At 36.5% G+C, this 26,536-nt stretch overlaps 1 protein-coding gene across 6 annotated transcripts in view; it reads left to right on the top strand.

Moving 5' to 3' along the window:
• Window positions 1-26,536, top strand: part of TBCK (TBC1 domain containing kinase) — a 237,930-nt gene that overhangs the window by 196,303 nt on the left and 15,091 nt on the right. For all 6 annotated transcript variants that reach the window (XM_082462789.1, XM_082462785.1, XM_082462788.1 and 3 more), the window contains 2 exons: window positions 112-287; window positions 14,871-15,030. In XM_082462789.1, coding sequence (XP_082318915.1) covers window positions 112-287; window positions 14,871-15,030 — 336 coding nt within the window. The remainder of the gene's footprint in view (window positions 1-111; window positions 288-14,870; window positions 15,031-26,536) is intronic.

Genomic DNA, 26,536 nt, shown 5'->3' with positions numbered 1-26,536 from the left:
CAGTTTCCTGTTCTCCCATATGCTATAGTGATTGATATAAAAAACCTGAAGATATTCTGTATCTCTCTATAATGTTCTCAATGTTTGTGTTGTTTGTGCATTTTTTTTCAGTCAAGAGAATCCATTCCATTAAATGACCTAAAGTCAGAAGTATCACCCCGGATTTCAGCAGAGGACCTGATTGACTTGTGTGAGCTTACAGTGACAGGCCACTTCAAAACACCCACCAAGAAGACAAAGTCCAGTAAGCCAAAGCTCCTGGTAGTTGACATCCGGAATAGTGAAGAGTATCCTTTACACATGAGGTTTTAAAGGGTGGTACTGCTTCATTCACATTGCTTCCTCTTAACTTAAAGGGCATGTGGTAGGAACAATGAACATAGTTGGGATTCCTGTGAATTCAGATAGCTAAATAACTCTCAAACTGGATGCCAGAACAGACTTGCATAATGTTTCATAAGATAACATTACATACCAGAAACCTTAAAATATTTCCCAAACAACACCAGAATAGTGGGCTATTTTCTTGGTTTTTGTGTTTCACTGCTGTATATTGCTGTTCTTGTGGGAATTTGAATCCTTCCTGGTATAGATAAAACTTCAGCAAAGATGAAGAGTAAGTATTTACTTTGTCTACCTCATAGCCTAGAGAGGAAAGTGAGCCAGATCTCAACACTGAACTTTTATTTATTATAATTTTCAAAATATTGGCTTATAGAGAACATGTTAAAGTATTTTCCACTGACATTTTAATATTAAATGTACCATAACTTCTGGTGGTTTTGCTTGGCATTAAAGTATGAAAAGTTACAAAATAGTAATAGTTCAGTCTTTCTCCTTATATTTTCATCATCTGTCAGATTTTTGTAAAGCATGCCTTGATGCTCTATACTCTAGAATCTAGGTAAATGATTTTCAAATTTTTTTGGCACCAGGTAACTCCCTTTTAAAATAAAATCTTTCTTAAAAACTCAATATGTAAAATATAAATGAAGAAGTTTTTTACAATTAATTTTCTTCATAAGTTAACATTTGTAGCATTTACTAACTATAAATGAGGGTTATATGTAGATGAGGGTTAGCAGGTTGTTGGTTTCTTATATGCTAAAATGGGCATGTAAGTTTTCGTGCGCATATTTTCAATCATAATTTTTGAAGTGAAATTTTAAAATGAAATTCAAACCATACATTTACAGAACTCCTGAAGCAATCCCTAGAATCTTAGGTTACTGAAAATACAGTTTGAAAGCCTGCTATTTCAAATGGTACATCACCATCTTTTTGTGATAAGTTTCTACTTTCCCTAAACTGTGAGACCCCTGAGTTTGGAGAGAATATAAATGTTCATGTTCCTGATGTTATGGCCTCAGGGATACTAGAAGTTCCTTAGCAGAGTAGATGAGTGGACTCCCAAAAGAAGCATTCAATGCCAGTGGACTGGTCGGGGACCCCTGATGTAGACGTTCTTCTTATCTGTTACTTCAAGGGTTTAAAATACTTTTAGTTTTTTAACTTTTTAGTTGGTTTCTTTTGGTTGAGCCTTTAGTTATAGTCTCATAAAACCATCAAAAAAAGCATAACATTATAGTGCTCTGTTCTAATGTTAAGCACTATCACTAAAATAATTAAAGCAGTTTATGTACACACTGCTCTCCTGGTATTTCCTTTCAAACTACTTAACTACTTGAAATTTTAAAATATACACAATATGAAAGTGACATTCAATCCGAGTTTTCCAAACCTCGTAGACCGACTTTATTTTTTATTGATATTCTCCTTTATTTTCTGCAGGATAAATATAAATAGAACAGTAGAAAGCAGAGCAGCTCACCTGAACATTGTTCTCTGATAAGTATAGGTGAGTTGCCCAATGTAGGAGTACCTTTATATCATCCCACAATACTTGGTTAAAGTTTGGAACTAGTCAGAGACCTGGCTTGGTTGTTGTACTATCTACAATTACAAGCCAAATGAAGATAATCAGTATTTCTCTGTGCCACTTTAGACTGAGGGTGGTGGGTCCAAGGGAATGAAGAAAGGAAAATAAAGTCACTCATCTTTTACGACCCTCCCGAAGGACCCAACATGTGAAAATTTCTAAATCCCCTTTTGAAAGCCTGATTAAAAACCAAGATGTCTTAATGTTGGGCCATTTATGCTCACAGCATTCCTAACTTTTCCAGGATGCTCTTACTTTGCCATGTATCTACTTCTGTCTCACCTCTAAATAACAGGTGTTGGCACATGTATATCCATCATAGTGCTTTGAGAGAAACCACAAGCTAAATGACTTCCAAAAGTCGTTGGTTATCACTAGGTCTTTTCTAGTATCAAGAAAACAGTGAAGAATGGAGAGCTGTGGGTTCTAAAATCCCCTTTGGTTGAGGCATCCAAACTACCTACATATGGCCTTCCAAGGCCGGAAAACTCATGGACCTTTTAAAATGTCTTATGATGCATACCCATTTGATTACGTTATGAAGAAATAAGTAACATTTCTAGCTCTATTAATTTTTTTTTTTTTAATTTTTGGCTGCGTTGGTTCTTCATTGCCACTCACGGGCTTTCTCTAGTTGCAGTGAGCAGGGGCTACTCTTCCTTGCTGTGTGTGGGCTTCTCATTGTGGTGGCTTCTCTTGTTGTGGAGCACGGGCTCTAGGAGCGCGGGCTTCAGTAGTTGCAGCACGCAGGCTCAGTAGTTGTGGCTCGCAGGCTCTAGAGGGCTGACTCAGTAGTTGTGGTGCACGGGCTTAGTTGCTCCAAGGCATGTGGGAACTTCCCGGACCAGGGTTTGAACCCGTGTCCCCTGCATTGGCAGGCAGATTCTTAACCACTGCACCACCAGGGAAGTCCCATCTAACTCTATTAATCTTAAATCCTGTGCTCAAGAAATTAAAGGCAAGGAAGAAGTGTGTGCATAGTAATGAAGAGATTCATAAATTAAGTGCTTCAATTAATATGGTAGAATGTGATTGATTTTTTTAGATGTCATTATTGTTAATAGCAACCAATAAATATTACTCTCTGTAGTGCTGTGGATAATTTTTTTAAGAAGAAGGTATAAAGTATAGTTCTTATTCACTAGGTTGCTTTTGGTATGAAGAATATAAAACATTAAAATATTTCATGTGGAAAATAAATAAACAGTAAAGGCAGTATGTATTAAATACTAAATGAGTGGTCCAGACAAAAACTGCATCAACAGGAAAGTAATTTCTGAATAAGAGAAGCAAGATATGGATAGGACTCATGTCCTTTTAATTTCTGTAGCCCCAGCACTAGGTTTGGCACCTAGAAATTCCCCAGAATATATAAAGGGAAAAGTCAAGATGGCAGACACAGTGTCCCACACTCTCTTACCTATACCCATTGAATTTTCCCTTCAATGTTATAAGGAGACAGTTGGCAATATGTAAGTCCTTTTGCATTCTGTAAGTGATCCAGTGATTTCTGAGGCCTTTCGTCCTTTAAATCCAGAAGCAAGACTACTCATAAAAAGTCAGTAGAATCAGAATTTAGAGCTAGAAATATTCATGTAATCTCACATTCATTTATTCAACAAATATTTACTGGTTGTCTTAGTGTGTGCTAGTCAGTAGTGTACTAGATTTTGAGGATTTGTTGGTAAACAAAATGGCAAATTCCCCTGCAGTCATGGAAATTACATTTTAATTGGAGAAATAGATAAATATATTTATCATATGGTCTTAAATAGCAGTAAGTGCTATACATAAAAATAAAGCAAGAAGAAGGATAGAGAGTGATAGAGTTTGACAAAGTACTGAAGAAAAGACTGAGAAAAGGTGATATTTCAGCACAGCTGAATGATGTAAAGAGGCAGGCTATAAATGATGCAGGGAGAAACATTCTAGGCAGAAAGAAGAGCGAAGGCAAAGACCCCGATCTATGAACATGCTTGGCCATTTTGGACCAGCAAGGATACCAGTACAGTAAGAGAGGAAGTCAGAGGAGATAAAGTCACTGAAGCCAGAAGGTATGGGACAGTCAGAAATCTCTACAGTGTGATTTTAGAGTTACTAACATGCCCTTAATTGCTTGGATACCTGTAATCACTGATTCCTAAATATCTACCATTAGAGACTTACGCTGTTGGTTAAAGACTTCACTATCCTGTTGAAAATGCGAATGTACATGGTGGCAGTATTATGCTTTACCTGTTACTTTAAAACAAGAGACACTTAGAATGAATAGATTTATTAAGATTTAATAGATTCAAGTGAATTGACTTCCAGTAATAGCTATCATTAAGCTCTCACAGTGTGCCAAGCGTGGCATAAAATAGTATCTCTATTTTCTGGTAAAGAAACTGAGGCTTGAAAAGGCTTAAGCAACTTGCCCAAGGCCATATAACTGACAATTGGTAGAGCCAACCTCATGTTCCTAAGCTTTATTCTCCAAGCTTTATGCAGGTGGCTGTTTGGTCTCTTCATAGGACTGTTAAGCAAGCATAAACAAGACTGAGAGAAATCAGTTAATATAAATTAATGACTGAGGCATGTATTGATTCCAAACTATGTGTTCAGACACAGTACACATTCCTTCAAATCTTACACACAAACTCAGCTATTGCTTTCAGTGCCTCTGTATATACAGGACCTAATCCCAACTAAATAAATCTAATAGTTGTCTTTATACTAACAGCCACAGATTCAAGGAAAAATTAACTCTTTTAAATATTGGAAAGCAAATTTGGAATGCTTTGAGAGAGGAAGCATGTTAGAAAGATTCTTTCCTGCTATAGTAACTTAATTTATAAGATTTAGTATATTCAAAATATTTTTTATTAAATTTTCCCAAAACTATCACTAAGATGCTGATATTTTAAAACTAACAAATTAAGCCTGTTGAAATCCTCATATTTTTTGAAGGAATCATTTTTGTAGACTAACTCTTAGTTTTGCAGTTAAACTCTGGGATTAATGTGACTTTCCCTATCTGTTTAAGAAATGAATAAATATTTAATGCTACTATATTTTTAAAATAATTTTATTTCTCCCATGCCAACAAATTATAGTTCTATACAGTAGAGGAGAAAAAAAAAAAAAAACTCTGTTAACACCTTTTTCTTCTGCAAAGAAAGTTACGTTTGAAGTGTTGTTTATAATGTTTTTCAAATTGTTTATAGTCTCCCTATATAATTTTTATCCTCTATTTTGCTTTTATGGATCATTGAAACAGGAAAATTTGGCTAATACAGTTCTTCATATAGGTGATACATCTTCATATGGGTGAAAACTTGTTTTCCTCATACGTGTTTTCAGGAGAGTAAATGTATAAAATTAACTTTCACGCCATCTTTCTTTACCTATGTAAAATAATTGAAGTGATTGTTTATGAAAAGGAGGGAGGCAACATTATCCTTCAGCAAAATAAGTTACTGTCTACCAACGAATTCAAAGGACAACCTTACCACTCCCTAGAACTCTCCTATGCATGTAGGGGAAGAAAAATATCTTTTCTTCTCTACTTTACTAAGTTCTCAGCTTGGGCCCCTGTAACAGAAGACAAATTCACAAGAGAAAAGTATACAAATTTATTTAATATAAGTTTTACGTGACATGGGAGCCTTCATAAGAAAACCTAAAGAAGTGGTTAAACCTGAGTGTTTTTAAGCTAGGTCTGATGAAGAGTGAACAGTCACAGGAAAATGTGATAGGGCAAAAGGGATTTGAGCTAAGTGAAGCAGACTTTTGTAATAAACTGAGGAAAACTTAGCAAGGCCTGTCCATTCAGATTCCTCTTGGTGTTCCTCTGTCTTGAAGATAAGGATGTACCTATCCTCTGGGTATAAGGAGGGCACCTCTCAGTTGAAGGTTTTATGACCTGATTCATGGGAAGGTCAGAAAGTCCTTCCTACACATGACACTTCTCAAATTTCTTCAGCTTAAGATATTCAGTATGCCAAGATGCCGTAATTTAAGGTAGCATGTCCTGAACCCCATCACCTGAAGTTCTGTTAAAGCTTTAGTCATTTAGCTTGTGATATAAATATTCCCACTTAAAATAAAAATACCCTGCAAGAGGTCATATTTTAATCTATTATCAGTTTTTATGGTTGTAGGTGAGGAGAAGCATGTCAACAATCTGAGGGAACTACCCCTAACCTCAGTGGGGACCAGTAGGGAAGAGGAGTACAGAAAGAGAAAGCTGGAGGACATGAAGATAGACTTCACACACTTGGCAATAAAGACATAATCCCAACTTTACAATAAGAAGGAACCCTAGAGATAATCAAGTCTACGTTCTTAATATTAGAGCTAAACAGCTTATATCAGGGAGGCTAAACAACTAAGTTTTTGTTGAAATCCTATTTTATTTTTGTTTTTATAAGAAAGAAACATGAATTGTTAATCTAGGTAAAGGTTCAGGTCAGTCATGTTTTTTCTTCAATACATAATGGAGGTTTCAGAGCAAATAATAATTGAATATTTGAATAATTGAATATCAATAATAATATCGATAATTGAATATTTTAAAGAGGCAATAGAAAATGTTTCTCATGTAGTGGCATAAATTTCATAAGTACTAATGTTAATTGCTTTAAAGATAATACACAAGTTAAACTGTTGTTTTCTTAATATTTCTAAATATTTAGAGTTTCAAATTTCCTGGAGTTCATATTAAGTGTGGTCTTAGCCATGGAAATGTGGGTCCAACTCTTATCTATGAGCATAAATACTTCGAAAGAATGTATTCTCATTTCCTTGAAGTCAAGACTTTTTTTGCAGCTTTATTTGTAAAACTCTTACCTTTTTTTTTTTTTTAATATCAGAAGCTATAGGAAAGACCACCTCAGACTTAATTTTTTTAATTTGAAAAACACATAAACTCAATTGTTTTCATTATTACTCCACATTATTCCTCCTTAGTAAATGCTAGTATTGCTCTTGTCTCTGTGTCCTGAAGAATTAACTTCTAAAAAAGTCTTCAAGGTAATATAGAGATACTTGTGTTCAGAGCAAGATAGATAATGTGGAGGCTTTAAGATTTTTTTTCATCCCATTTGGATCTAGGTTTAAGCTGCTTGAATTATAATTTCTATCCAGTTGTATTCCCATATCTGAATGGCACTTGTATAATGTGGGAATATATGATAGCCTCTACTGAAAAATGTCTCCAGTGTCTGGATTAATAGTTAGTTGTGAGAAGTACATTAATTGTTGAAGAGATCCTATTTGCTCTGACACCCATCCATTGCCCCAGTTCCTGAGTGCCATCAGTCTCATTCCATCAGCCAGTCAGGGCTTCCCTGGTGGCGCAGTGGTTAAGAATCTGCCTGCCAATGCAGGGGACACGGGTTCCATCCCTGGCCTGGGAAGATCCCACATGCCGCGGAGCAACTAAGCCCGTGTGCCACAACTACTGAGCCTGTGCTCTAGAACCCGCGTGCCACAACTACTGAAGCCCGCGCACCTAAAGACCATGCTCTGCAACAAGAGAAGCCACGACAATGAGAAGCCCGTGCACCGCGACGAAGAGTAGCCCCCGCTCGCTGCAACTAGAGAAAGGCCGTGCATAGCCAACGAAGACCCAACACAGCCAAAAATAAAAAAACAAATTAATTAATTAATAAAAAAAAAAATCAGCGAGTCGTTCCTGCATGAGAACCTGCTTTGCTAGGTTAAATCAGAGCCCCTGCCCAACAGGAGCTCACAATCTTGTGGCTAAGACACGTTAGATAGATAATTACAATACAGTATGAAATGCTCTATGTCTGAGGCATACTCAGAAAGCCATGGGAATATAAGGATGGTCACCTAAGCCAGGTGATGCCTGAAATGGGTCTTGAAAGACAAGTGGAAGTCACCCTAGCAATGAAGAGAAAGAGGACACTTCAGACTGAAAAAAAAACATAGTGTATGGGTGCACAGAGGGTGAGGAAGACACATTCAGGGAATCACAAGTACTCTGGATGTGCATGGCTGGAATATATGGTGGTGGGAAGTGAGACTAAAGTAGGCAAAGGCAGCTTATAGAGAATGTTGCATAACATGCTAAGAAGTTTGGGTTTTATTCCATAGGCTGTGAGAGTATTAGAGAATTTTAATCAGGTAGGTGGCATGCTCAGATTTGTGTTTTAGAGAGATTAATGCAGTGGGAAGAAGGATGAGAATGGAGGTAATGGTGCAGGCAAGACTAGCAGGATAGAATCACCCAAAGATTTGATGTGCATAAATATTCCTTCATATTTGCAGTCACAGAGAGTGAGGTCTCTAGCTTCACCCTGAAATAACCTAGTTTTAGTAGGCCCTTTGGGTTGGTATGTGTGCTGGAGAAAATCCAGGAAAATGACTTCTGTTGTTTCTTTCTTTTTTTCTCATACTGTATTTTGACAAAAGAGAATTCTATATCATGGCACTTACAAGTATTGATAGGTAGTGGTGCCACTAGCTAGGAAGGCCAGGAGGCATTTAGCGTATTTGCAGCTGCCACTAGTTACTCTAGGTTTGGCACAATTCTGAAATCTATTTACTCAGCAAATATGTTAGATGTATTGTAGATACTGTATTAAGCATTGTAAGAGTTTCATAGATGAGATAAATACAGATCCTTCCTATAAATTATTTAAAGTCTTGGTGGAAGTCAGGTACATTAGTATGTTTTATTTAAAATCAAATTGCTGTCATGAGAGATATACAGATACTGTGGGAAGGGAAACTGTCTCGGAGGAAACTCTTGAAGCATGGGTAATACTTGAACACTCAAAAATATGGAGAAAAGCTATTTAGGCAGAGAAAAAGACAGGAACTAGGCAGAACATATACTGGAAACAGTATGTAATTCAGTTTGGCTGGGATTGAAGTAAATAGTTTGGTTCTGTTCATAAAGGCTGAACTGAGAAATTTGGGCTTTGTCTTATAGGCAGCCATGGAAGGTTTCTCAGCATAGATGTGATAATCAGAACGGTGTTTCAAAATTTTTAATATAACATTGTGAATAAAATGGATTTCCAAGGGAAAAGATGAGAGTTGGAGAAAACAGAAAGCTACTGCGATAGTCTAAGCTCAAGGTAGTGAGTGTCTGAAATAGGCAAGTGAAAATGGGGCTAGAGGTAGGAGGATGCTATTTATTAGTACACTCCAGTTGAATGTTGCCACTACTGAGATGACAAAAATGAGGTTTTAGACTGACTTGGGGACGGTGGTGCTGTTCAAGGGAAGCAACAATAGATTTAGCAAGAAAAAATGATATCTAAAGATATAATTTTTATATCAGTTAATGCTATTTAGTTATATAATAGGAAACTTTGGGCTTTTGATATATTAATATTAAAGGTGTAACATTTACTTTGAGCTCTTTAACACTAACTATAATTAGCTAACATAGCAAACAGACAAGCCAACATAAAAGTACACATACCTTCAGAAGTGGTCTGGTAAGATACTAGTATGCTTTGTATAGAGGTATGATGTCACTAAGTGAGATTTAGAAAACATGAGATTATTTCTGTGTTGAATTTTGAGCCATTAAATATTTTAAAGGAATTTAAAAATCTTTTAGTAAAGTGAAGAATTTTTCTGGAATATGAACATTTACCTATATAATTTACCTATATGGTGTACCTATGTTGTTCTTAGAACTGATATATTTTTCTATCTGCTTGATTAAAGTATGATGCATCTACTTGTAGTACTTTTATATAGACTGACTTATGAATACAGGAAAGTCTTTGTATCTTAGAAACCTACAAGATAATGCATATCATCCTTACCTGTTAATATTGTTCTGATAAACCAACTCTTTTTATCACAAAAAGAATTTAAGGTACAAACACCTGACCTGGTGACTGCTGTAGATGCTTTTTTGTTTTTATAGCTACTGTTAGTCCATAGAAGAGATTTCATTGTAATTACTGCTGACTTCTTTTTTTTTTTTTAATATAAATTTATTTATTTATTTATTTATTTTTGGCTGTGTTGGGTCTTCGTTTCTGTGCGAGGGCTTTCTCTAGTTGCGGCAAGTGGGGGCCCCTCTTCATCGCGGTGCGCGGGCCTCTCACTATCATGGCCTCTCTTGTTGCAGAGCACAGGCTCCAGACGCGCAGGTTCAGTAGTTGTGGCTCACGGGCTTAGTTGCTCCGCGGCATGTGGGATCTTCCCAGACCAGGGCTCGAACCCATGTCCCCTGCATTGGCAGGCAGATTCTTAACCACTGCGCCACCAGGGAAGCCCTACTGCTGACTTCTTTAATCATGTCTTGTATCTTTTAATTCCTTCAAAGACATCATCAAAAATCCTAATAGCAAAAATGTCTTATAAACATTGAAAGGTAAAAAGCTAGTGTTTATGTGTGCCATTGTTTTTTATTGTGGTTTTTGCCAAAACCAATCTGAAAATTATGGTGGACATTGTTATAAGTACCCTGTCAAGATGTATATATGATTGGGACTAATTACCACATAAATACTTGGGCTTCTATTGCCTTAATACTCTCTAAACTGGGTACTTTGAAGCTGAAGCTTTTTAAGTTTACAGTATAGTGTCTGTCTGTTGGGTAGTACACTCACTATAGAACCTCTTTAAGTGTGGGTATTGTTTACCCCATGCCTGTGTTTATGCTGACAAGCAGTGGCTTTTCTAAATGCAAAAGGCAAACGCAAAGAGTCCAGATTTTTGTCTAGAATATGAGGAAAGCAATGAAGTAACAGTCATAATCCTAAAATATATATTGTTGCATGTTCGTCTCTGATACTACCTTATTATTAAGAACTTATACATACTTGTCTTCCACTGCAGTACAAGGAAGTAAAACTTACGTCCTTAGAACATGGAGAAAGTGCTTATCTCAGTGTATTCTGTATCATTTTGCTCTTCTTGCCATGTTTTGCCCAGGATTAATCAGAGTCACTATATGTCAGAAATCAACTTCTGTTTTACTTTACGTATTCTGTCCAATTAACACAAAATATACAGAATCTATTCTGTGCTCATTTTTCAAACACCTAATATTTTATTATGATTATGAAAGACTGAGAAGGTTAAAAGTAGTATTCAACTGCCTACCTTTACAGTATAATCTGACAGCCTCTCATGTGTTTAGAAATTGCCTTAAAAAGTTCTACTTCATCATATGATGTTTGTGTCACATGAGAATTTCTAATGTAGGCAGTGAAATGTAAATAATTACCATGGAAACAAGATCCTTAAATAACCGAAATTGTCTTCATTGTCCAACTTACTTAAAAAGAAAATGTCCATTGTAAATATATTAATGTGTAACTAGGCCAGTCTCATTCTCCTCTGCTATTTGCCAGTCTCGCAGTTAAGGATAGCTATTTACAGGTTTGACCACCCTGTCTACAAGCATTTGTGCTTACCCGATCTTATTTGCACTAGAATTTTTATGACAAGAGTGTTCTTGGATGAGTGCTTTTATATGTCTTCCAGGATTTTTTTGATTGAACTAAACTAAGAATAGGGGAAGTGTGGTTTAAGACTTTTTTTTCTTTTGTGTCTTATCTTCCAAAGTGTTAGAATAGCCTGAAAAATGTTTGAAATAGTTTTGCATTTTGGATTATAACTTTTCTCTTACCCAAAAGACTCTGTTGGAATCTTACTTTGTCAAGCATTTTAACATTTAATCTAGTGGTTTTTTTTAAAAACATCAAACCATAAAGCACAAAAGAAAATTCTAGGATAAGTTTATGACATACTTGTATGACATACTAAAGTCTTCTTTAAAAGTACATAATAAATTGGTGATATTGAACCCACAAAATCATCTAGATGCTTATCTATGGTTTTAGATACAGATATTAGATATTGGGTATTTGGATACAGATGGGTACTTTTTTTTAAACCAAATATTTATAGAATTTATCTTGTAAAATAAATAATTTTATTTCTAGAGTCACTAATTTTTTAACATGTGGCTGAATAAAATATATATAGAAGGCACTCAAATGTGACTTCACATTGTTAAGCTTAACACAGTCTGAGCATTGTCTTTTATCTTTTATTTTGATTTTGAAGGGAGAGAATCTAACTGTCTCAGCCTATCTGACACAGGATATCAGCCTGTGTCAGATATCCACCTTCACTCTTCGCCTCCCTCCTATTCTGTCATTCCTGATCGTGGCAGGATCACGTGATACAAACATGACAGCCTAGGCTCACCCTTTCATCAGGGTCAGTAGTTGAGCTCCTTTCAAACAAGAAGGTGGGAGGTGGGCAGGCAGTGCAGACTTGTCCGCTAGAGCATTTGACTAGGATAGATTTGTATTGCTTTTGCTATTCAAAAAGCACTAGAAAGGAAAAATGTTCATGGTTGATACTGGCTGTTTGATAAACACAGAAACTCTCTCTGCCAGTTGATTCAGACTAGCAGATGTAGATATATTTGCTGAGAATAATTGAGTTGTTAGGTTCAGAGTTTCTGAAAAATCAATCATTTTTATTTTAAGGTATGTCCTTATTGAAGATTAAAGTGCTATTGGAGTAATTATATGCTGAGGACAAAGTCATTTCTGTTCATGAAAACTGCAGTTGATATTTTGAGTATTGAGTAATTATAAATGTTTGAAAAACTAGTGCTGATGAAATTCAAGGGTGATCTCCTTATGATCATAAATTCTCTGTTCATTCTAGAAGACTCTAATTAAACAGTATACGCTGGGATGATAATATTTATTCTACCTCTCATTTCATTTTTCAGAACTTTTTATGTCCTTTCCCTCATTATTAATGCCAGATGCCTTCTTTAAAGAAAAAAGGATGAAGCAACAGCTGACTAGAAATTTAAGATACGTGTTCAACCTCCACCATCATTCTTGAGAGCAAGAGCCTCAAATTTCTCCTCTCTCCATTAATGAGGGAAAAAGAGAGACAGAGAAACAAGAGAAGTAGTATTCTAAAGATGAACCTACAAACTGGGGCAACTGAGAAACTGTCATGTCAATAAATAATTATAATTTTCCCCCTTCTACAGGAATGACAAATGAGTCTTTTTGGGGGGAGGGGGGAATATTCGTTGCTTGTGACATAACTTTTTAAAACTCTACGACTTTTCCATTTTGTAAAGAGCACATCTAAAGTGGAAGTTTAGGGGGAAATGCTTCTATTGGGCACAAACATCTCTTCATGGTCGTTATCAGTGATTGTTAGGGAGGAGATGAGATACTGCCTACATGCCTTATAAACTAATCTTTACATTCACTCCCCTTCTAGCCTTTCTCCACATTGTTGCTAAAGTGCAAATGTGATCCATTACTTCTCTGCTTAAAATACTTTCTGATTTTCATTGCTCTAGGATAAAGACCAATATTAACAACATGATCTGCAAGGCCCTGTATGATCTGGTCTCTGCATCCATTTCCAGGCTCATCTTATCTCATGCTGTCTTTGTTCTCTACACCAGTACTGGCCTTCCTTCCTTTCTCCTGATTGGTCATGTTCCTCCACAATATATGCCTGACATTTCTGCCTGAAAATGTTTGTCCTTTCCACCACCCTGTACCACCTCCATTCCATCCTGTTTCCTAATTAACTTTTATTAATTACTCAAATTTTACCTCGGCCATCACTTAGTTCCATAGTGGAAACCTTCCCTGTCCTCCCCAAATTGATATATCCTATCAAAGCATCATATACATCTCTTTCAGAGCAGTTTTCGCAGTTCTTATTTTATGCTTTTTTGAGAAGTTATTTGATTAATAATAATATTTCAGAATCTTCCTCTACAGACTCTATATGAAGAATCATCTTTTTAATTTCACTTTTTAAAATTGTACTTTTTAATTGCTTTTGAAGGAATATTTTTTTCTTTAAGATCTTATATTTCTAAATATTTTAAGCTTAACACAAGCTTTTAATTCCAAAATTACAAGTAATAGTCAATGAAATCATTAAAACCCTTCTAAAGTACAAATATAGTAAAACATCACCCCCTTTAGAGAACATAAAATTGGAAAGAATGCAAATAGCTAAGTTTACTTGAGAAATAAACCAACAACAGAAATGTTTCCAGCCAGTGCTAGTGACCTCTAACGATTCTAAATAGAGTCCCATTTAGCAGTTGCTTGCCCAAAGTAGATAAGCTTTTGCATTATCAAGTTAGATCTGAGAATATCCATTTGGCTATATTTCAGATCTTTAAAATAATCATAATAATAGTAATGAACTGAGAACCATGAATATTATACAAGCTATGTGACTGCCATTTATTTGTTGCCTTCTGATCACTTTCACAATACTTCATTTAATCAGGAGAGTCTTCTTAATATGTTTGGCTAGTCTTCTCCCTTTCACTTGTTCATTGCATTTTCACATTTAACTTTTTTTTCTGCAGAGGTGCCTTACTTTGTTTAAATAAAATACTCATGTGAGCATGGAAGATGTTTAGAACTGTCAAATGTTCAGAAAAAAAAAGAAAAGTAAAACTGATGAATAACTGAAGTAGTAATTAGTAAAAGTTTATTGTGCACACACCAAAAGACAGTTTGCAAACCAGGAGTGGTGGAACCAAAACATGGAGTGAGGCTCAGAGGTATATTGTTAAAAAGCAGCAGTGACTATTTTTCAGCAATTGGTTACAATATTAGAATTTTCTTAAAGGGAATTGGTAAGTGATCATCTCATATCAATTTAGGGGAACAATTTAAGTTTCACTTATGATTTTCAGAGACATAAACAAGTGACCCAGGTCAAGTTAGCCTCACTTGTCTTGCAAAATAAGCTAAATCTTCGCTTGTATGATTAAACTGGTTTCGTCTGCTTGGAATTTTCAAGTCTGGTCTCCATTTGTGTTTGATTTTAACGGTACTCTCTTCTGAGAATCAATTACCTCTGTGAGCTTCTCTCACACATTCAAGTCTGCACACAAATAAATGTTTTCCTTAACTTTTCTTCTCAGTTTTATTCGGGGTCACATTTCAGGCAGCATCAACATTGCATTCAGCACTGCCTTTACTGCGGAAGGGGAGCTTACCCAAGGGCCTTACACTGCCATGCTCCAGAGCTTCAAAGGGAAGGTCGTTGTCATCGTGGGGAATGTGGCTATGCACACGGCAGAGGTAAGTGCACACAGAAATGTCATATGACGTCATGATGGGTTACTTACCTGCCCACTGCAACAGATTGTCTAAAAGTGTATTTCTTCAGAAGCTGGTTGCATAGCAAATGAGCTTTGAAGTTCTGTCTATAGTCTTACCTAAAAGAGATTGTCTACCTTTTCCCAGTAAAAGAAGTCAAGCTTTTTTCCTCATTGTGCAGCATCAGGGCCAATACTAAGCTTAGGAAACTTCAAATGATAGCCTAAGGTGTTTTGTTTTAGTTTTGGTGCTTTTGTTTTTATCTACTTCCTGAAATTACAAGAAGTAGCTTCAATTCCTTCCATTGTAGAAAAACACTGGGGCTTGATTAGAGGTTCTGAAAGCTGACCATGATGGAATTTGTTGTATTTGGGGGTTTTGGTTACTATAGGCTCAAAGCTTTATGATGATAGAGAATTCAGGAAGGATATCAACTTTCAAATATGAGGAGTATGAAACAATAAAATGACCTCGCTCTCTTCTGGCTATGTTCTTAAACATTTTGAAAAATAAAACAAAGAGTAGCTTTTGGAGGTCAAAAACATCACCTTTATTTTTTATAAAAGGCAAGTTAGAGAATAGGGAGTATGATAGCCAAATGGGCTTGTTTACAAATCCCCCAGTCAAACTTATCAAAATGTACACTTTGAATATGCATGTTGTTATATGTCGATCATAGCTCAGTAAAGCTGTTTTAAAAAAACGTATCTAGATGTAGGCAACATTAATAAACCAGGACAGGCCCTTTTTCTAAAAGGACGGAAGAATCTGCCCCTGGCAAAATAACAGAGATAGTTTCCTCCCTGCAGATAGCTTATGCAAATAAACTGAGTAATCCAGAATGGTGATCAATGGAAATATAGTCAAGTGAGAACTTTAAGACTTTTGGTCCTAGACCATTTTAAGCATCCAATAATCCTTGTCTCAGAAGTGCAGAGCTAATGGTAGTATTGGCTTTTGACACTAAATTAAAGCCATCCTTGATGAAGAAGCTTAATTGACCAAACTAAAGAATATCTGAGTGGATATTAGCTATAAATCTTAAATCACTCACCCTTCTCTTACATAACTGTATCTAGTGTCTGACAGGGAATAATCTAAATATACCTGTTTCAGAGAAAGTCAGTATAGTAAATGACTAATATGCAATTTTAATAAGTAAATGAGGACATTTTAGAACTAAAGCCATGGTATCTGAATTATTTTGATGTAAGTTTATTATCATTATTATTATTTTACTACCACCACAGTACTGCTGCTGCTGCATTAATCTGTATTGTCATATCATTCCACTGAAAAATATCCATTTTCAATTACAGTGCATATCAGTACATTCAACCCATAGAAATACTGTTGAGAATCACATATTTCTGGATTCCCCGTAATATATAGCCTTAGGAAGAAATCTTTACAGGGATAATAATCCCAATTATTGACTGGTGTTTGTGTGCTAAGCACCGTGATAAGTACTTTCATATGTAATCTCTTTTTATTCTTCATAACAATTCTATGAGGGAGGCATTATTTACTCATGTTTTATGTATGAGGAAAACTGAGACTCAGAGTTTATCTAGTTTGCTTATGTCAGACCCAGGATTGCAACATGAGTCTATATGACTCTAAGCCATACCCTTAACTCAGTGAGCAAGTAAGGTTTTTGAGTCTGAATGCTACCATTTGTCCTGTTTTTTAAAAATAGACTTGTTTTGATTTTTCGTAGATCGCAATAGTTCCTCCCAGGGTATGAACCCAAGACCCGAAATAAACGTTTATGCTCTAAGTGCTAACAAGCTTAAGGCTCTACTTTCATAAAGCATTCACCATTTGGAAGATGTATCTGATAAGTGGACCTGTATAACTGAATCTTCTTAAATATGTCAGATGTTTCCAAACATCCCACTCATTGTATTAATCTACAGATTTATGTTTATTCTGATTTTACTTTATCATAAAGGTCAAAACACATATACAAATAAAAGGATAACTCATTTCTTTCATTAAATAATAAATTATAAACCATTTTTCATGCTGTGAAATGCTAGTCTATCACAGTGTGAATAAATTTAAAAGTTCAACATGTGAAGGAAATCTGGAAGCAAGACTATTTAGATGAAGTAATAACAGTATTTGAAAATAATGGTAATAAATAAAGACCCATCACATTCTGAATAAATTAGCCAATGTGTTGCTTGTCAGAAACCAGATGCTATCATGAACAGTTCCTTCTTCCTCAAACTCTCCATGATTATTCATGCTTGTAGACAAGTGACTGAACAAATTGTATGCTCAGTTATTAATGCTTCAATCCAACATCAGGAAGTCATTTTGGAGAAACAGTTTTAAATATTTGTATAGAGATGTGTCAACTGAAAAAAATGTGCAGTCTAAAATTTGAGAATTATGTTTTATTCAGTGGACTTACTGAGGACTTAAGCTGGGGATATAGCCTCTCGGATAGCTCTAAGGGACTGTTCCAAAGAGGTAAGGGAGGAGCCAGGGTATATAGGACTTTTTGCTAAGAAAAAAAAAAAAAATGTAGTTGAACATCAAAAGACTATTGCTAATCACTAAAACAGACATCTCAAGTTAATGATTTTAGTGCTTTTCTGTGTATGGGAAGATGCAAGAGTCTGGGCTTATTGAAATTATTCCTTTGATATGCATCTTAACTGCCTTGGGCCACTATCCTGTTTTTCTCCATCCTGAATTCCCCTCAGGGTGCATCATCAGGGGCTGCTGCAGTGGCTAATGGCTTTATGGCTGCAACATCCTTTGTTTACTGAAATGGCTGGTGACATTCTTTATCCACAGATGTACATTTTTTTAATATAAATTTTATTTATTTATTTTTGGCTGCGTTGGGTCTCCCTTACTGTGGGCGGGCTTTCTCTAGTTGCGGCAAGGGGGGGCTACTCTTCGTTAGGGTGCGCGGGCTTCTCACTGCAGCAGTGGCTTCTCTTGTTGCAGAGCACAGGCTCTAGGCGCTCGGGCTTCAGTAGTTGTGGCACAGTGGCTCAGTAGTTGTGGCTTGTGGGTTCTAGAGCACAGGCTCAGTAGTTGTGGTGCACAGGCTTAGTTGCTCCGCAGCATGTGGGATCTTCCCGGACCAGGGATTGAACCCGTGTCCCCTGCATTGGCAGGCAGATTCTTAACCACTGCACCACCAGGAAAGTCCCACAGATGTACTTTTAATAATTTTTCTCATCATGGGGCTAAAGAGAACTTTAGATATTCATTTGCTTATATTGTTCCATCATCTTTTTGTCTGCTGTACAGATCTGTATGACTTTACTAATGCTTCTTCCCCTCCTCACCCTCCTTCTAAGTTGGAAACATCTCAACTTAAAGCATATTTACTGAATTCTACTGTGTATCCATGGTTGTACTGGATATCTTCCACTTGCCCTACCTCCCATCACAGATCCATTCTCCACACTTCTTCACCCTGCTCTCTGCCCCAGATGGCTGACCTCCATGTCTTCTGGCTTCCAGCTGTTGAGCTAATGGGGAGCTCTGACAAGTTATGGGAAGGAGGGAGGTCAGGATACTTATCCCCCTGGATTCTTCCCTCAAAATTTTCTCGGTTTTGCTGTGTTCCTCTACTAAAGGTTAACACTGCTTTCCAGTAAGCCTTCTCTACACCACTCTTTCCAGCCCCCGGTCCCTTTAGCTCTAGGGGTGGCAACAGCTCTGCCTTTTGGTAGTGCAGGTTTACTACACCATCCCTTATGGTTCTCTTACATCCCACCCATACTCTTGTAATTAATCTCATTGTAAGTAAAACCCCCTCAATTTATCCTCAGGGCTTGTTGGAACCCTGACTGTTACAAGGATACTATTTAAATGTATGATTTTTTAGTCAGACTACATTAACTGCTCTGTTCTGTTTCTTACTAGCTGTTAATTTGTGCAGATTGTTTAACTTCTCCATGTCACCACTGATTCCTTTATAAGATGGGGAAAATAGTACTTACCTCATGGCATTGTTGTGAAGATTTCAGATTAAGCAATAAGGTTCAGAACAAAGCCTGATAGTTATAGGCACTCAGTTGATTTCACCTATTAATTTTATTTTCCAGTACTATAATTTGCGTATATGTGAATTTAATAAGTACTGCTTTATGTATGATGATAGTATAAAAGTTCTAGAGTTTGGGAGTAACATCAGCAAAATGGCAGAGTGGGCAGCTCTGATCTCCCATTCCTCCACAGAAACATTGAAAACAATTAGAATCTGTACTTTGTTGAATAGAAGTGGCAAAAGCAGGCATCCTTGTCTTCTTCCTGACCTTAGGGGAAAAGCTTTCAGTCTTTCACCGTTGAATATGATGTTAGTTGGATTTTTTTCATATATAGCTTTTGCCACATTAAGGAAATTCTCTTCTACTTCTAGTTCATTGAGTGTTTTTATCATGGAATGGTGTTGAATTTTATTAAATGTTTTTTTTCTGCATCCATGGAGATGATTATAATTATGATTTTCCCTCCCTTCTATGAATGTGGTATATTATGTTGATTGATTTTCTCATATGTTTAACTATCCTTGCATTCCTAGTGTAAATTCCATTTAGTCATGGTGTATAATCCTTTCAGTAGGCTCCTGAATTCAGTTTGCTAGTATTTTGTTGAAGTTTTTACATCAATATTCATCAGTGGTTAGTTTTCTTTTCTTGCAGTGTCTTGGTCTGGCTTTGGTAGAAGAATAATGCTGATTTGTAGCATGAGTTAAGAAGTGTTCTCTCCTCTTCAGTTTGTTGGAAGGGTTTGAGAAGGATTGGTGTTAATTCTAGCCAGAGCAATTAGGCAAGAAAAAGAAATAAAAGGTATCAAAATTGAACATGTGTTAGTTTCCTAGGGCTGCCATTAAAAATAACACAAACTGGGTGGCTTAATGCAACATAGTTCTAGACGCTAGAAGTCTGAAATCAAGGTGTCAGCCATGCTCCTTCTGAGGCTCTGGGTGGAAACTTTCTTTGCCTTTTCCAGCTTCTGGTGGTGGCCAGCAATCCTTACCACCCACAAAATGGTAGAAAATATTTGTAAATTATATATCTAATAAGGATTATTATCAGAATACAAAATCAACACACAAACATTAGTTATATTTCTATTCACTAACAACTCCCATAACTCAACAACAAAAAGACAACCAAATTTTTAAGTGGGCAAATTTTTAGACATTTTAGACATTCTCTGAAGAAGGTATACAAATGGCCAATAAGCACATGAAAAATACCTGACATCATTAGTCATTAGGGAAACACAGATCAAAGCCACAGTGAGGTACCACTTCACACCCAAGTGTTGGCAAGAATGTGGAGAAATTGGAACCCTGGTGCATGGCTGGGGGGAATGTAAAGTGATGCAACTTATGTAGGAAACAGTTTAATAGTTTAGCAATTCCTTCAAAATGTAAACATAGAATTACCATATTACCAGCAATTCCACTCCTAGATAAATACCCAAAAGAATTGAAAACATGGGCTCAAACAGAGACTTGTATGCCAGTGTTCATAGCAGCATTATTTACAATGGCCAAAGGTGGAAACAACCCAAGTGTCCCTCAACAGATGAATGAACAAAATGTGGTATATACATATAATGTAATATTTTTCAGCCGTAAAAAAGGAGTGAAGTTCTGATACAAGCTGCAACATGGATGAACCTTGAAAACAGTTTAAATAAGCCAGACACAAAAGGACAAATATTCTATGATTCCCCTTGTATAAAATATCTAAAATAGGCAAATTCATGGAGACAGAAAGTAAATTAGTGCTATTAGGGGCTGGCTGGGGGATGGGAGAATGGGAGTTTTTGCTTAATGGGTACAGAGTTTCTGTTTGGAATGATAAAGAAATTTGGAAATGACCAGTGGTAATGGTTATATAACACTGTGAATATACTTAATGCCACTGAGTTGTACACCTAAAAATGGTTTAAATGGAAAATTTCATGTTATAAATTTTTATATCAATTTTTTTTAAGTTCTGGGGTTTGATGTCTTCAGGATACCCCACTGTCCCTAATTCATCTGAGCCCTACAATTTTTGGTCAAACAGTAGTGGAGGATCTTTCATGAGAGCTGTTCTGATCAGGTCTCATCTTTTTCCTCTGTGGGTATTAAAAACAAAAACAAAACAGTGATTTCCAAGCAAGTAGCAGCTTTTCTTCTAAGCTGAAATCAGTGCACTGCAACTGGCACAGTCCTATTTTGAAAAGATTAAGAAAGCCATAGTTGAATACTGTGAGAAGAAAGCAGAGGTGCCAATTCTAGTCAGTATGGTTACAGATTATCTTTACAAATTTTTATGGTTTTTATGTCAAACCCATATTTGGACTTCGGAATTTTCTGTTTGCAAAATGGTAGGCACTGATTGTAATTTTTCTAGTTTTACATCTTCTGTTAAAACCTAGTAATAAAGTTAGACTGAAAATTCAACAAATGAAAATATTAAATGAAATCAAGTATAGTTCAATAAAAGGAAAAGCTCTCAATATTGGATTTACAAGTAGCAAAATATTGAACAACTTGAGAGAATAAGTGAACCACTTGTCTAGAATATGATAATATTAAAATCACTCATTTGACATACAAATTAGGTCTAGAGTATTTTTGTAATACAAATAGGAAGGAAGTATTCTACGATGACCAGATGTATTGAATGTATTATCTAAAATCACATAGAAGACAGAACAAATCTGAGTACTGCTTATTCAGGTACCTGAAGACCTATATATAATCGGAAGATATATGATACTCTTTTAATTATGTATTCATTAACTATTTTTCCTGTAATTACAATTGATTAGCAACTTTTTGCTATGAGATGCCTTCTTTACAATTACCACTTCATAAGGCTTTTGTTTTGGGCCTAGCTCCCACATTAAATACATCAGAAACTTTTAGAATCTGCCATTTCTTATCTGGATAAAACATTGCTCCCCCCCCCCCAGAATAGGGCAAAAAAAGGAGGACTACAAAGATTTTAGTTTAATTAGGATTCCAGGTAGAGGCTTCTTCATGCCAGACTTGAGTCCTACTAAATCTCACTTGTCAGTTAATCTTTAATTCACCTTACCCTTCAGGTTAAATAAAGCAGTGAGGCATTATATAATCAAGTATATCCAGACATTTTGTGAACAAAGTTATGTCAGCATCAAGGAAATTTAGATAGTCTCAAGTGAGTGGAGTCCCTAGTCTCTGAAATGTATACTATTGTTCCAAGGGTGGATCAGATTTTGTGCTGATCCTTGCTGCTGTATAGTCAAGTTTAGTTTGACAAGCCAAACAAATACAGATTGCATCTGTTGCTAGGGTTTATGGGAGTAGGAAGACCTCTGCATCAAAACAAGGATAAAGTCAATTCAGGCTTTGTGTCACATTTAAATGAAAAACATGGCAAGGTCTCACTCTTGTCTTCTTGCAGAGATAATCATCTTTTTTGAAACTCACATGAGAAACTGCATCTTCAATTGCTAAACTAGAATTAGATTCCCTGGGCATACAAGGGAAACATGCTGAATTAATCTCAGAGAGCAAGTGTATAAATCTAAGAATTAAGCGTTATAACTATTCAGATCAATAGGGAGAGGCAGAGGTAGTCTACCTTCCATATCATGGATTAAATGAACCCAGAGGAGAGTTCATTGTTATATCCTTGAGCAGATTACTCAGATTTAAAGGAAATTTTGATCTTTAGCATTAATCAAATATTATTTATGGGCAAACGTATGATTTGTTTTGATACTCGTAGCAGCCATTACTCACACTGCCCTACTACCAACCTAAGATCAAAGTTTCATATATCTCAGCTTGACAAAACATGATGGTGAATCCACCTCTTTCCTAGAAGTAAATTATGTTTAGCGAGAATGATTTAGCACAACAGCATGCTTTAAAGTGTTATTGGGTTATACTATTTTCTCCGCTGTGGAAAAATAATGTAGTAGGATCCAACTCTTGAGCTAGTGATGGGTCTCAGACAGGAAAATGGCGAACAACATTGACCAGAGCAAAATGAAACTCCAACTGGTGTTTACTTTCAGTGAGTCCTTTCAGCAGTACATCATAATGCTATGTTAGTCACTGAAACACATGAGACTTTAAAAATAATTACTCTCTATCTAGATTATATTTAGTGGTTATGAGACCACAAGGATTTCATCACTGATAGTGTATCACATCAAAAGATTATCTAAGAAAGCAATTGAAGGAATCTTTGCATTTCACTTTGACTTGTCAACAACCCTTTGGAAAATATTAGGAACAGCGCATCTTACTCTTAAAATGTTATATTCTTGGCACGAAATCAGTGCTTTTCTTTTGTCATCGGAAGAAATCTGAGAACATAAGAGCCAGTTGCAGTAATAAGCCATGTGTATTATTATTCTTTTCTTTAAAACAAAACAAAGCAAAACTGAAAAAACAAAACAAAAGAGCAAAACATAAATACTTCTGAATAACATTTGAGTCAGAAGCCTACACAAGAGATGATATTTGTGGCAATTCTATGACTAAACATTGTGAGTAGCTGATGCTTTCTACCCTTGGCATGTAAGGATTAAATTTAAAATATGACATCTGTTTTCAAATGAAAATAATCAGATTTATAATAAGCAAGGCACAACATTGCAGCTATTTTTTAAAATAAGATAATACTCCATTTGTGTTCATTTACATTTCCCTGGAGGCCAAGGTTATTTGGCTTTCGAATGTTAGGTTGGAAGTTAATTTGTACTGCGGTAATAGAAGGCTTCCACCCTCTAGTCCCACCTCATTATTTCCTGGATCCCTTAACCAAGCTAAACCAAGTTTTGTGATACTATGATGATCACTTGTAGCCCTTACCTTTTGCCAGTCCCTTTTTCTCTCTCTAGCTGTCTTCTTCCTCTTTTTGCTCAAGCTTTTCCCCTAGCTTTTGGCCTCAGGCATCTGAGGTTATCCTATGCCAAGTGTGTGCTCAAAGGGGACCAAATGACTCTGAAAACACTTTAAACCAATTCAGCACGTGTGTTATCCTTATAGTAAATTTCTCTAGCTCCAGATAGTATCTGCCTAGTTTGTCAGATTAATATAATACTTTAAACTACTTTGTATGAGATCTTCTACCTGTCAGAAAACATTAGGCCTCTTTATACTTGTATCTTAAGCATTCTGATAAAGAAAAGGAAGTGAATCTCCTTTATAAGTTCCAAATATGCAAAGAATTCTTTCTTGGTCTTGTTAGACCTGTAAGTACTGGGTATGGTTAAACTTGGCTTTTTTCCTGACTTTTTCCTTGCCTTCTTGTCAGCAAATGTTTTGGTCTGTGGTTTTATATCAGATTATAAGGAAACATTTTAGATATTAATGCGACTTGAACACAGTAGACATCATATGAGGCTTAAAAGTAACAGTGAAAACTCTCCTATATAACTCTACATTTGTTAAGTGATGGAGGATAACTTACTTTAAAAGGTCCATGAACTAAAACCTGTCCTGTAGATTCCCTATTCTCGTAACCTTTCAAAAGTTGTGTGAATTAAAAAGCAATGTAGGAGTTGCAGTAAAGGGAACCTTAAAACACCTAATCCAGGCTTTGGTTTTTTAACAGGTTTACTGGATGTATTATGTGTATAAGCAATTTTTAAAAAGACAGAGGGAGCTCATTTCCAATTTTCAGGAAAAACTGCCAAGTCATCATCTGAATCTTGTGAGCTATGGCACCTATTTTCATGAACTGTCACAGGATAAAAGTTATTTGTCTTAATACGTGTTATTCTGTATACCTATCCTGCCCTCCACAGCCCACCATTTAATTCATGACTCCTTACCACAGGAATGTTTGTGACTGAATAAGAAACTAACCGTAGTAACTCTCCCTCTTGACTTACAAAGTTTGGGACTTGGCTGTGATCCATCACAACCCTGTTTTGAATCTGAATTTTTATTGTATACATCCTTTTTAGAGCACAGTATACTGTGTGTAATTTGACCAGTGGCTTGGACACAGTTCTCAATTGTCTAGTGTAAACAGAAGTGGATAAATGATTGTTGCTGAAATTCTGGTCGCAAATATCGCAGATCATAGGAAAATGTACCACAAGGCTCTTTAGAGCTCCTGATACATGATACTATTAGATGATGGCATTTTATCAGAAGAGGCTTATCCTCTAATATTGATCTTGGGTGGCCTCGGCCTGCAGCGGCTTGAAGCAGGGTTTCGGTTCCCAGCCAGTGATTGAGGTCAGATCACGGCAGTGAGCGCACCGAATCCTAGCCACCAGACCAGTGTCAGTGACAGGGCCCTGGCCCTGTGGCTTTGCAGAAAAAGAATTCCCACAAAGATGGAAAGTAGTGAAACAAGTAAAATATTTATTAGGAAAAAAAGAAGTACAGGGCTTCCCTGGTGGCGCAGTGGTTGAGAGTCTGCCTGCCAATGCAGAGGACACGGGTTCGAGCCCTGGTCTGGGAAGATCCCACATGCCACAGAGCAACTGGGCCCGTGAGCCACAACTACTGAGCCTGCGCGTCTGGAGCCTGTGCTCCGCAACAAGAGAGGCCGCGATAGTGAGAGGCCCGCGCACCGCGATGAAGAGTGGCCCCCGCTCGCCGCAACTAGAGAAAGCCCTCGCACAGAAATGAAGACCCAACACAGCCAAAAATAAATTAATTAATTAAAAAAAAAAAAAAGTACAGTACATGTGGATAGACACACGGGCGGGCTCAGAGAGAGAGTCACACCCTCGTGGCAGTTTGAATCACTTTTACGCGGGTTTCCTTTGGCCAATCATTTTGATTTGCCTGGTTCAAAGTCCATATTTGGCATATCTCAGGATTTTCCCATGTGTGCGTGCACATCTCTTAGCTAAGATGGATTCTACTGAAGAGACCTATGGGTAGATTTGGCCACTTGACATCACTACCCTTTTGACCTCCAAGGAGGCTTTCTGCGCATGTATAGTTGGGGAGGCCTCCTGACTTCGAGAATGAGGAATATATGGTCTCGTTATTTGCTATCTGGGCAGGGCCCAGCCTCCTCTCTAAATTGTCCTGTTATTCCCATCTCGGAGCATCCGTCTACAGAGAACGAACTCAAACCGTTTGCCCTAAGGGCCCATCTACCTCCTGCCTCAGTATGAGCCAGTATGTTTTTATGTCATAAAAACAAACTTTTATGTCCTAGCTAAAATGTTTTCTCCTATTTCTTTAATGTCAACTTTTCAGAAAGCATCCACATAGCCATTCTTAAGAGAACTTATTTGAAAGCATAAGCTATTGTTAAACACTAAACTGTAAATCTACAGAAATATCCCAATTTACCATATGCATAAATGCTAGGTCACTATCAACTGTCATAAATTTTAAAATTAAATGAATTAGCATAAAGGAAAATGTTTAATAGAGTTCATCACGAGTTTTAGAAGGTCTTTGAACTAATTAAAATTATATGTAAAGTGTTGTACATATGTGCTATATATATTTTTTTAGAGAACAGGTTCATAAGCT

This window comes from Balaenoptera physalus (genome assembly GCF_965194825.1).
Source record: "Balaenoptera physalus genome assembly, chromosome: 5".
NCBI lineage: Eukaryota > Metazoa > Chordata > Mammalia > Artiodactyla > Balaenopteridae > Balaenoptera > Balaenoptera physalus.
The sequence above is the reverse complement of the archived record's forward strand: the minus strand, read 5'-3'. Positions and strand labels throughout refer to the sequence as shown.